The sequence below is a fragment of the Conger conger genome, chromosome 4, assembly GCF_963514075.1.
Source record: "Conger conger chromosome 4, fConCon1.1, whole genome shotgun sequence".
In the NCBI taxonomy this organism is placed as follows: domain Eukaryota; kingdom Metazoa; phylum Chordata; class Actinopteri; order Anguilliformes; family Congridae; genus Conger; species Conger conger.
The window spans coordinates 3437342-3449882 of NC_083763.1; the positions used below are offsets into that span (position 1 = coordinate 3437342).

The following is a 12541-nucleotide window of genomic DNA, read 5'->3' on the forward strand; positions in this document are numbered from 1 at the left end:
TGTGTGTCTGGTGGCGTTCACCCATTTTTGGTCAGGGGTGCCAATATTTCTGGAGCCCACTATGCAAAAATCCTTACAACCATATTAATGAAATTCAATTGAGCTATCGTAGGACATTTGCCACTCGTATTGTAGTAATCAGAAAGTACAGTACATAACCGATTCAAGCATGACATGAAAATTGGAATTCTGTGTAAAGAAAAGGGTTCATAATTATTTTATTTTTTGGTGACTCTTAAAGGATGAATTGTAAGATAGTGTTGGTGAAATTACATACAAATTCCCACAACAGGAATACAGAGAAGAGGGAATTTGTGACTGCCCACTTCGTGCTCCTAGAAGTTAATGGATAACTTTCATTGGTAGTAAAAAATATATATATATACATGGTGGAAATTACTTTTTTCCAAGACATTCTATCAATAAGTGCTGTAATTTTATCTACATCCTACAGGCCTGCTGCTGGTATTTCAAATTGCCAAAAATCGCTTATCCAACCAGTTTGTTTATAGTGTTTGAGGATTTTTTAATTGAATTTAGAATAAAACGTGATCGTCACATTTAGGCTAATAGTTGTGAGGAGACCGTACAGTGATTATGTCTCATGGATTAGGCCTACTAGCCTACAGTGTAACTGAAGTCAAATGAGGGAAATCTCATCTTTACCGCAGTACTTGCATGCTCTTTGAAAGAGTCACTTTATGTTGCGCTCATGTCTAAATTTAGACCCATGATCTATCACGATGACTGTTTTAGTTTCATGTAACGTTAGGCCACTAACGTAAGTCTCACCCAAGTATTCAGGCCTCCACTGTTATTTCAGTATCTCTAGGCTATTAGTTATAATGACGGAGCTAGCTAGCTAAGTGAATTCATCAACTGTCAACGTCAGAAAGGATAATAGTGAGTAAGTGTTGGTTAGGTGTGGAGCTCTGTACAAGCCTGTTAGGGCTTCGCTCCCACCTTGCACAGATTTGTACTAAAATTTGTGCTAAATAAATAAACTAAACTAAATAATGGTTCAAAGGCCAAGAGAGGAAATCCACATTGAACATAGTCAAGTGGGCTTTAAGGGATATGATCAATTACATTTGTAGAGCTAACCCATATTATTTGCGTCGATTGAATATTAGCAACATTATTTTTCACTACCCTCCCCCACTAACACTCCTCTACGTCTTCGAAAGTACGTGGAGCAAAGGGGTGAACGAGGGGGAAGGAATACAATTGGGACATGCTTATCGTATTTGCCGTCATCAGAGTTGACGGCCTCTGTTGATGAAATAGCCCGATCATAAGTGTTATTTATTTGCCGTGCACATAAATATTCCCATTTTACAATCGGGATAGGAGGCTATGCGTGATAACGACACAAATCTGGCTAAATATCTTGCATAATTCAAGTTACCTGCCATCTCCGCTTTCTGGATCTGGATAGTGCCAGATTTCGTATAACGTGGGCATGAGCACGATTAAGTCACCGAGAAAAGTCCTTCCGCTCAAACCTACATCGTTGTACACTTCGCCAGTGGAGTGGACGTGGGCGTGGAAGCAATTTCGCTCATCTACTCCAAAACTGGGACAGTGGAGGGAGGGAGTCGACAAAGATCAATTACCGAGGCACGGAGGAGGGTGGAGTGAAAGAGTATGCATTTTCTGAGTACCCCAGGTGTCCCTGCCGACCGTTAACCACACCGCCGTATTTTCCATTCGTCCAGCTCCCATTCACTCCAATTGATTTTCGCAGAAATTAATAGTTTTAAAGTGCACACTCACTACGGAGGACAATAGCTCGATAAAAGAGAGTAGTAAGTAACATCCAACTGTCTGTGTTTGTTTTAACTGATAAGCGGTTTCTAGGTTTATGTGTCTAGCAGCTAATACATGGAAGAACCGTTTTCAAATTGGCTACTGCGTAGAACAGCAAGCCGTAGTTAAGTCATGCACGCGCCCATATGAATGCTGAATACGTCACTTAAAGACTAGTTAAAATAACGAACTTTTAACGGATAACGGATCTTTTTTCGATGGAAAATCATGTTAAACAGAAAATGTGGCGCTAGTATTCCCTTTTATCGAGCTATTATCCTCCGGTGTGTTTTAAAACTATTGGACTAATATCGGCGAAGTCACAAAAATGAACAAATGTGAAGATATAGCCATACGGTTAACGGTCGGCAAGGACAGCTGATGTTGCCAATATTCACTCAATGCAAATAGAACGGGGTAAGCTCTGATGGGGGACATTAAATGATTAGGTGTGGGAGATTGTTCCTAAAGTCCTCCCTTTCTCCCTCAGTGACACCATCGGTAGCAAACTTAATTGTACAGCCTTATCCCCAGGCTACACTCCCATCCACTTTAAAGCAATTGAGGGAAGCATTCCCAGTTTAAAGATCAAAGACGACTATAAACAAAAGAGACTTCAAAAATTAAAATTACTTTTAATAGGAAACCATGTGCGATACATTGTACACAGACTGATGCATTGAGCCATTTTGCAGAACAACCTTCTGCCATCTTGGTTTCTGCCCTCTACCGATGCTTCCTGAAAGCTGCAAAAAAGGGAGAACAACAACCAAATTTAACCATTTAACCTTAACAATACTTAACAATTCCCTTCTCTGAATGAAAGTGGAAGGCATCATCGAACCTCTCTTTTTTGTTTTCTTCTTCATTAGTTTCTTCTTCTTCTTCTTAGGCTGAGGGTTATCAACATCCTGAGGGAAGACAATGATGTTGAACAGATGGTTGGTGCGTTTCTACACTAATAAAAGGGGCTTCACAGAAAATGCAGACAACTCCATAGTAATTCAACAGAGGAAGTGGCCAAGGCTTTCATTATATGTTGGCCACTACACCCATGTAGCTGTAGATCTTCACCATAGACTGTGGACAAAGCATGGACCAAGTGCCCATTGCATCACCCCTTGACAATCCATGGGCTGGGAAAAAGCAGTTTGAAACTGTATGCTATATTGGAGCCAACCAGAGGCGGTTGTGAGTAGCGTCTCCCAACAGGACCAGGAAATTAGCATCAAAAACGATGTCCGGCTTTGGCCGCTTGATCTCCTCATATCATTCCGCAGTGCGTTCTGTGCTTACCGGTCCCTCCCCTCCCGTCAGGGCCGAGATGTCTCCGAATCGCGTGATGCTGCTCAACTGAGATGACATTCCCAGCATGCCTCGCTTCCGCTTAGTTTTCTCTTGGCGAGGCACGGCCAGACGCACCATCATGGACTCCTCATACTCCTTCCTGCGGAGGGTCATTTTATAACACGTGGAGTTAATTCCGCACTTGACTGAAATGTTCATTAACGCCAGTGTACACAAAATGGGTGTACATTTTTTAAAAATGTGAGTATGGACAGCTCAAGACAGGAGCCTTTATGGCATTAAAACAGCCCAAAGAACCTTTTAAATATCCAAATATCTGTATAATTATAGCCTGGGAGAATTTTAAGCTTTAAAACTAAGGATACTGATCTCCATAATATCCATTGTAAAGAGCACCATATTCAAAGGTCTTCACTATTGAATGGATGCATGACTTGCCCATGGTCAAGAGCTGCCCGAACCCTGTTCCTGGAGCTTTGTTAGGGTTGGAGTGCAAACATACAGTACTTTAGACCACCAGGGACAGGGTTGGGCAGCCCTGTGCTTAGACACACAGTGTAGGATGATGACTCTGACCTGTGTAGCTCTTCCCGACTCTCTCGCTCGGTCTGAAAGTCTCTCCGTTCCCGGATCTCTTCGGGAGCGTCGCTGTACTGCTGCCGGAGCTCCTGGATCAGGGAGCTACGCAGGGCTGCACGTTTCAGCTTGTCTGCCCTGTCCTTCTGCCTGTCCGCCTCCGTCATGTCTCCCTCTACAGACAGGAAGAGGGGAAACCAGTCCATCTGTAAGTCAATTCCTCACCATATTTCTCCACATTCCTCCTGATTACTGTGGCCTGTGCCCATGAGGCCGTAACCTCTTATAATAACCAGCATTCCATCCAATCTGTTCGTTTTCACATTCCATAGCAGTGTTACTCAACTCCACGTCCTGCAGGCCGCAGTGGCTCCAGGTTTTTGCTCCTGCCATGCACTACACCACCCGATTTCACTCATTATTTTAACTGCTTGGTTCAGATAAGTTAATTCGTGAAATCATGTAACGCACGGTTGAAGCAAATGACACTGAGGCCCACAGGACGTGGAGTCGATTAGCGCTACTCTACAGTGCAAAAACAGGACCCTGCAGCCAATGGTGAGTCTGAATGCGCCTGGGAGGACTAAGTTTGCTTACATTAAAAATGAATCACGAAGAGTCCCAGACAGACATACACAATTAAAAAGAGAAAAACAGGAATTAAGTTAAACCTGTAACCATAATTGACTTACCATAATGCATCGGGGCAATCCTGGGTGGTACATACTTTCTGCTAGAGGATTCTTTTTTCTCAGAAACCTTGGCTGTATTTTCTCCTTCATCCTCCGAGTCCTCAGACTCACTGAACTGAGAAAGATGAAAACCACAGAAGAAGCATGAAAGCAGTTGAAAGACATTTTTTTGGAATGAGTCTTATTTCTCAATGTAAACTTCATTAAAAACAAATGAAGCATGTATTAAAATTTTATATAAAGATTAAAGATAGTTTTAACCTTCAAAAAGTACAGTACAATATTAATGACATAAATTCAAGTTAAATAAATTTAAAGAATAAGACCAGAGAAAATAATTATTACTTTGCTGACAAGATTATCAGGGTTGGGATGGAACTGCAGTGGATCGTTTTCAGCTAAAAAAATACAAAACCGGTTATTTCACAGATTAATACCACTGATTGGAAAACATCATTGTGCAATACCATATTACTACTTAAACAAAGAATTCACTTTGAAATATGAAAGCATGGAAACACACTTTGAAGAACATCTCACCTAAACTCCCGGTCAGGGCTGTGCGCACCAGCTTGTCAATCTGATACCTCAACTTCTGATCCAGAGGACGCATCTTCTCCAGGATCTAAAATAACGAACCGTGTTAAAAACAGATAATTAGACATCTAGAGTGGGAAAGGACCATGAAGGCAGAGGGTCAGCGATTGCAATCTGATGTCATATGCAGGTCGGGGAGAAGATTCCAGCCAGAATATCCAACACTGAACAGCAAGTCAACTTATACCTGGCCTACAGGGGGTAGCCTAGTGGTTAAGGTACATGACTGGGACCCGCAAGGTTGGTGGTTCAATCCCCGGTGTAGCCACAATAAGATCCGCACAGCCGTTGGGCTCTTGAGCAAGACCTTTAAGCCAGGGGGGATTGTCTCCTGCTTAGTCTGATCAACTGTAAATCACTTTGGATAAAAGCATCAGCTAAATAACATGCAATGTAATGTAAAAAAAAACAGGACAGATGGTCAACTTACTGTTCTGACAGTGACCAGCCTGTAGAGGGCACAATTTTCTTTCAGGCTCTTGCCCTCTGACTTGATGCTGATCAGGTGTGTGAGGTCTTGAAGGTAGAACAGCAGTAGCTGGTATCTTAGGTCCAGAAACGACAGGCCCTGTAAAGAAAAAGAAGAGGGATACAGTAAAGAAAACATGTATATGTTCATGTTATGTTTTGTAATTCATTAACTAGACAAGTTCATAAAGACTGAGTGTAAGCCTGTGTATTCAGTTTCGGAACATGCTGTACCAGCAAACCACATGTACATTAATTTATCACCAAAATATATTTTATAACAATTTCTTAAATAATGCAATTCAAACTGTTTTATGTGTTAAATAATATAAAACACAGAAATTCACTGGAGTTTCACAGTTAAAGCAAATAGCCTAGCTTAATGATACAGCAAGTATATGAATTCATTGTATTCACTTATGTCTTTAGTGACTAAAACAGACACACCCATACACGATGGAACATGACTGAATGGATATGGAACCGAAAAATCCGAATTAACATGAGCACTGAACATTGTAAAATCTCATTCCATCTTACCCTGGCCCCCCATCCACTTACCTTGCTGGTGTTGTATGATCCATCTTGGACTCTCTTTATTAAACCTTGTACATGGCCCGTCACCGAAGCAACCTTGAGCAAAACAAGAATATGATCATTTGAAGCCAACGTTTTATAAGTCTTACGACTCCAGCACTAACATTAACACTAGAATACATATAGCGGAAGATATGCGCTTCACTTTGAATACGAATAAGAAATACAAACCTGCTCTGTGATGTTGTTCAGTAGTTGCGTAGCAATGGGCAAATCGCTGTCCACAAGGTCCTGGAGAAATGATAGTGTATGTGATTATAGAAAGCTTTTCCTTATTCCCTTATGTAAAAACAGAACGTCGTGCTCATAAATACTCTACATATCAAGTCAGCAATGTGTTTAAAAACACAAGGAAATAACTAGCTATTTGCAAGCTGATTTTTTGATTGAGCCTATAAACTTGAATAGTACCCTCCAATTTGATTTCAGCCAGCATAGCACAGGTAAATTATTGGAGTCCAATGCTGAGGTAAGCAGTAATTAGTAAAGCCAATAACCGATAACTTAAAAAATATTAAAATAAACACCAGAAGTACTCACGTTCGCAACACCGGGCGCCGCCATCTTGAACGTAGACGGAAACGTGGATTAATACGGTAACTGAATATGGACAAACAGCGCGAATTTCGACACAAGCGCTGTTTTTCAAACGGAAAAAGCAATTTAGATACGGTTTGTGTTTAGATGGATAATTTGTTTGAAGATCAATAATGTGAACAGTTTCTGTATCACTTTAGTTCTTAATCTTTCTCAGCCTACCATTGTGCGCAGCAATACTCCTGTAAATATTATTAATCGAATGAATGTTCTTATATTATTTTATATTGCAGCAATAAACATTGCAGACACATTGCATTTATAATTAAATTACATAGTTCCAATGAAATCACACGATACTTATGATGGAATTAATCTGAACCACTTAGAAAAATATGTAAAGTATTGATATAAAACTGTTTTGTCAGTGAAATGTTCTACAACATCCCATACTGTATGGACACATTTTCACAAATGCACAACCTTTGTTTTTCCTCTGTTGATGCATAAGGTGGACAACATACAATTCTAGTTTATTTTACAGTAAAACATTAAAACATTATATTCTCACTATACCCCTTACACCACTACATACCCATAAGGGCCCCAAGATAAGCAACATGATATGTATAATTTGTCTCTCAATGAAATATTTTCCAAAAAGAAATATGAATTGCATTCTGCAAAATGTACCTTTCATTTATTGAACCATGTATAGAGCTTTGTTCTGCTTGTATATCATATACAGGTATAAGGTATATATAAAATATAAAATGCTCCTAATGGAGAAATAGTTCAGTTCACACACACACACACACACACACACACACACACATGCACTCAGGCACACACACAAACACACACACACACGCGCATGCAAGCATGCAGGCACACACACAGGCACACACACATACACACATATCCCAGATTTTGAATAATTAACAGGCACAGGTGCACCACATTATCCCCGCTCACCAAATTAATTCTCACATCTAACATTCCATAATGTCTGCAGAGTCTTGTTGAGATGTGAAAGTGAAAATAAGAAAGTTAAAAGTAGATCTGCTAGTTGCTACTTACTCTAACAGTAGAGAGTGTGTATGTGGGAGAGAGAGAGAGAGAGAGAGAGGGAGAGGGAGGGAGGGAGGGAGGGAGGGGGTTATATTTGAGGAAGTAAAATGGTGTGATGGACCGCTAGCTACTAAACAACTGAATTTAAAGGATAGTCAGACAGAGATAAAAGAGACAGGAAAAGAAACAGAAGAAGACAGAGAAGAGACATTGTTGAAGGGGTAAGTCTGTCTTTAATTAATGATGTATATACACCTCCTTTCCAATGAAATTCGAAATTCTGAATTAACGTTTTTAATGGGGTTTTGTCAAGGTATACCAAATAATACTAGATTCGCTGTTTTTCATAGCCCTGATGAGTTCAGAAACAGAATTTTCCATGATTACCTATTGCTGTCTACACATTGAAGCAGCTGAAGAACTAAAAGTGAAGGACCAAAAGCCGAATTTCAGAACGCATTGATTATGAAATGTATGTGATAGAGATCAATGTTTTTTATACATCAAACACTTTCACCTGAGTAACTTCATCTCGTTCCAGTTGTTCATAGTAAATATCCATACATTATAAGCACTGCAGTATGAAATGTGTATTTATTTTGTTAAGAGGAAGGTTGCTGTCAAAAAATACATACAAATATTCATGAGTCAAAAAATATTTAAAATCTTTTGTTTAATATCTGCTCAAAACAATGTGGGGCAATGATGAGAACTGCACTCTCAGAAATAAAGTGAGTGGAGGTACATTTTTGTTCTTCAAGGATCAAATTTCCCAAATGTACCCTGACAGTACAATAATGTCCTCTTTGGGAACAAATGAGTATGTTTTCCAAAGTACAAAAATTAATGAAATATTGCTGCCTTGGGGTACAATTTTGTGTACATATATGGTAGGGTACCACCCCAGCAACAAGCATTTAAACACTTTTCTCACGTTTATTTCTGAGAGTGTGATGAAAACATTTTTTTGTTACATATTGTTTAGTCACAGCCTTGCGCCTAATCCGCTGTATCTGAATCTCCCAACAGATGTCTGAATCCCAGCCTTCTGTTATTCAAGAGTGCAGCCCCCTTCCCCCTCTGCTGTACCACTCCATCGATCACCCTTCCCTCCCGGTGAACTCCTTGGTTTTGAACCCCGACTCTTGCACCCCAGTGCTCAGCCCATCGGTTGGGCCCATGCCGCGGGCGGCCGGGGTGCCGTACAGCCAGCCCCTGGGGGTTCAGAGAGGAGCGAGGACTGGGGCTGACAGGATGGCAGAGCAGATGATGGGATACATGCCCTATCCTCCCTGCCTAACGGGTCCCTCCGCGGAGAGACACGGACAGCAGACTCATATGTTACCCCAGGTAGGGCAGTGTTTGAATGTATGTGTGTCAATCGGTCGGCCTGTCATTTACCTGCACTGCAAAAAATGGCTGTCTTGAGTGTTTTATAACATAACATAAGGTTTTTTTTTTTTTCTCGCAAGGAGAAAGTACTTGTTTTTAGTACTTGTTTGAAATTTTCTCACCCCATTGGCTAATCTTGAAATGAGTCAAACTGCCTGACCTCATTGGCAAAAAATGTTTTACGTCTTGTTAAGCTGTCCATTTCCCCTTCTTGCCCTATTTCATTTCTTTCTATCACACACACACGCACACACACACACGCACAGGAGTTCAGCTCCTTCCTCCCCCCTCCCCCTCCTGCTCTCCTTCGACAGTCCGTGCAGAAGAAAATTCCAAGCAAGGACAGCGTCGAGTATCGCATGCGCCGCGAGAGGAACAACATGGCGGTGAGGAAGAGTCGCGACAAAGCCAAGCGCCGCATCCAGATCACCCACCAGAGGGCGCTGCAGCTAGAGGATGACAACCGCAGGCTTCAGAAGCTGATTGGGCAACTCACACAGGAGCTGGACACTCTGAAGCTCATCCTGTCGCAGCGCCACCCTCGGCAGAGGGAGGACAAACTTGCGCGGGAGGAGAACTGCTGAGAGGATGGAGGACGACAAATAAAGGACAGAAATACTTTTTATTTTTAAAACTTTTTTCTCAAATTTTGGACTACTGAAGAGGTGTCAGTGGCTGTTTGGAATATAGAAGTATATGGGGGTTTTTTTGTTGCGTTTTTGCTACACTGCTTGTGAAGGGTTCAGATTCAGAGTCGGATTCCCTTTATATTGTCATTGTACGAGTACAATATAATTACGTTCACAAACTCCCTGAGTAATGCAAACGGTTTTAAAAACAATGGTGACACCATCAAATAAGAAATAAATAAATAAACTATTTCTATATAGTACATGCGTATGCACACAAACACAAGAGTTCCTGTGTAGATTTCAACATAGCGACGATGAGAACAAGACATGGGAAGATCAATGGGTGTTGCAATCGGCGGACATGCCAGGACGATAGTTTCTGACCACAATGAGTGCACCAGAAAAAAACTGAACTCCTAAAGGCTAAAGGACAAACAAAATGTAAAGCACATTGCATACAATATACAAAACATACAGCATTAAGGTGTCCCAAGAAAGTTAAAACGATGTTGTAAACACGGCGGTGATTATCCATAATCACTGGCATAGCCGAATAGATATTACGACAAGGGCACATTTAGTTGGAGCAGATCACAATCTATACAAATTATTAAATGTGAATGTGTGTGATTCTACAGATTACATAAAACAACAGCTTATTTGTCTATGAGACTACAGCCTATCTATTGTACCTCTATAAAAAAATGAAATCTCTATTTTTTCTCTCCTTTCTCCATTTTCAAAAACTGTAAAAAGCATTGTTTAAAAAAACAAAAACGGAATAAATAACTACAAAACACTGAATTAAAAATGGGAGGCATCTTTTATTGTATTTACATTATTTACTCATTTCAAGGTATTATTTGTTGAAAATAAATCGAACATCAGTGTTAAAAATACATATTTTTAAAACAGTCGTTTGACCAATAGTCTTGATTATGACTATTATTCTTATTATTATTATTATTATTATTATTATTATTATTATTATGATGATGATGATGATGATGATGATTCTTCTTCTTCTTCTTCTTCGTCTTATTATCATTATTATTATTATTATTATTATTATTATTATTATTATTCGCATACATGGGTACATTGGGCTCTGGTAGATTGTTCTTTTTAGTGAAGGTGCCACAGATTAAAATGACGCAGATGAAGGTTGTGTGTTCTGTATAAAAGGAGATTCAGAGTGAAAAGGTTTTATGTGGCAGATCTCAAACGTTTTGAAACCATGTGAAGGAGGATGTGACGAGGCTCCTGTTTAAAAATCCCAGGTCTTCTATTGCATTATCGCTCACGTATGCAATAAGTCATAACCATAAAAGAGAAAGAGGTTTCTGCTTCTCATCTTCATACGACCTATTTAACTTTGATAACCACACAGAGTTTAGCCTAATCATTCATCATGTGGAAGTGCATTTTCAAGGTTTATGTTTTATCTTTCTATCTCTCTCTCTCTCTCTCACACACACACACACACACACACACATGCACATACATGTGCATGCACATACACACACACACACTAACAAATGCACACTCTTTCTTATGTCAATATTGTTGATTTCTGGATATCGTTCTCTTATTGTTAATAAAGGGAAGTTAAAAGTCAAAAGCCTCTCTCTCTCTCTCTCTCTCTCTCTCTCTCTCAGCTTAGGCCGTTACAAACAGACACAATGACAAGGATGTTTTCTGAGGAGAGAGAGCTGGGTCAAACTACATGGGACGGGTAAGATTTCGAAACAGCATGGGACAGATAATACACGATAGCATCAGAGTGGAAGAATGCAAGAGCCTTCCTGTGGGTTAGATTTCTGTCGAAGCAGGGCAAACAGAAAATGCACAGCCATCCATTTTAAACACTGAAAAGTGTGTGTGTGTGTGTGTGTGTGTGTGTGTGTGTGTTGTGCATGTGTAAGAGAGAGAGGAAGAGAGGGAGAGAGAGAGAGAGAGAGAGAGAGAGAGAGAGAGAATGAGAGAGATATGAATTTGTGTTTCAATGTAATTCTCTGTGTGTAGCAATCTGCGGTCCCAGGACTGTAATATCCCCACAGAATTAGGAAAGAAGCAATTTCATCTAAGATATGTTACTCAACACTAACTAAGAAACTGTATATAGAAAGCCACAACTGGAGATAATCAAAATGAAGAGATCTATGAAAAGGCTTTGGTGATGGGACAAAAGAACAGATAAGAGACTTGTATGAACTTGTGTTATGTAGTAGTGATCAAAAAAGCCATGTACACAGGAGCCTGGTATGAATTAAAATTGCAGAACAGTAATGTTGCCTGAAGACCAGTCTGGCCATTCTCCTCATTAACAAGGCCTTTCTGCCTGAACTGCTGGATAGTTTTAGTTTTTTGCACCATTCTTTGCAAACTCTAGAGACTAGTGTGCGTGAAAATCCCAGGAGATCAGCAGTTTCTGAGATACTCAACCACCCTCTCTACCACCAACAATCATTCCACAATCAAATTTTCCCCCCATTCTGATGGTTGATGTGAACATTAACTGAAGCTCCTGACCCGTATCTACATGACTGTATACGTTGCACTGCTGCCACATGATTGGCTGATTAGATAATCACATTAATAAGTAGGTGCAAGAAAGTAAAAATGTTCCTAATAAAGAGCTCGGCGAGGGTATGTACTGAACGTTCATATACTTCCATAAAAATACCAATCAAGAAAGGCCAACTTTTGGAGACAGATAGCCCATGGAATATTTTGACACTATGTCTCTATAAAAAACATTAATAATGTATAATACCTTCAGTGCAGGAAGCACACTTCAGTGACATATTGATTATATACTGTAGTGATAGACTTTATGAGGTGGAGGACAAACTGGGGTAG

At 40.1% G+C, this 12541-nt stretch overlaps 2 protein-coding genes across 2 annotated transcripts; one reads left to right on the forward strand and one right to left on the reverse strand.

Annotated features, from left to right (window-relative positions):
• Window positions 1-2424: 2424 nt before the first annotated feature.
• On the reverse strand, window positions 2425-6668 carry ngdn (neuroguidin, EIF4E binding protein). The gene is made up of 11 exons (XM_061239322.1): window positions 6588-6668; window positions 6219-6278; window positions 6012-6083; window positions 5413-5550; window positions 4926-5010; window positions 4731-4783; window positions 4386-4500; window positions 3694-3868; window positions 3106-3256; window positions 2654-2720; window positions 2425-2555 (listed from the first exon to the last, which is right to left on the reverse strand). The coding sequence occupies exons 1-11, from the start codon at window positions 6609-6611 to the stop codon at window positions 2536-2538; spliced, it is 960 nt and encodes a 319-aa protein (XP_061095306.1). The 5' UTR covers window positions 6612-6668; the 3' UTR covers window positions 2425-2535.
• A 1097-nt stretch (window positions 6669-7765) lies between these two features.
• cebp1 (CCAAT/enhancer binding protein (C/EBP) 1) lies at window positions 7766-10499 on the forward strand. Its single transcript, XM_061239339.1, has 3 exons — window positions 7766-7876; window positions 8685-9005; window positions 9314-10499. Exons 2-3 carry the CDS (start codon window positions 8685-8687, stop codon window positions 9629-9631), a joined length of 639 nt encoding a protein of 212 aa, XP_061095323.1. The 5' UTR covers window positions 7766-7876; the 3' UTR covers window positions 9632-10499.
• The last annotated feature ends 2042 nt before the right edge of the window (window positions 10500-12541 follow it).

What these genes read in the sequence shown, in the direction of transcription:
- ngdn (XM_061239322.1), bottom strand. Translation starts at nt 6,611, where the DNA reads ATGGCGGCGCCCGGTGTTGCGAAC. An exon ending in GGCTGGTCACTGTCAGAACA is followed by an intron (nt 5,011 to 5,412) that starts GTAAGTTGACCA and finishes TCGTTATTTTAG; the next exon opens with ATCCTGGAGAAGATGCGTCC. An exon ending in AGTCGGGAAGAGCTACACAG is followed by an intron (nt 3,257 to 3,693) that starts GTCAGAGTCATC and finishes GACCCTCCGCAG; the next exon opens with GAAGGAGTATGAGGAGTCCA.
- cebp1 (XM_061239339.1), top strand. Translation starts at nt 8,685, where the DNA reads ATGTCTGAATCCCAGCCTTCTGTTATTCAAGAGTGCAGCCCCCTTCCC. An exon ending in AGACTCATATGTTACCCCAG is followed by an intron (nt 9,006 to 9,313) that starts GTAGGGCAGTGT and finishes ACACACGCACAG; the next exon opens with GAGTTCAGCTCCTTCCTCCC.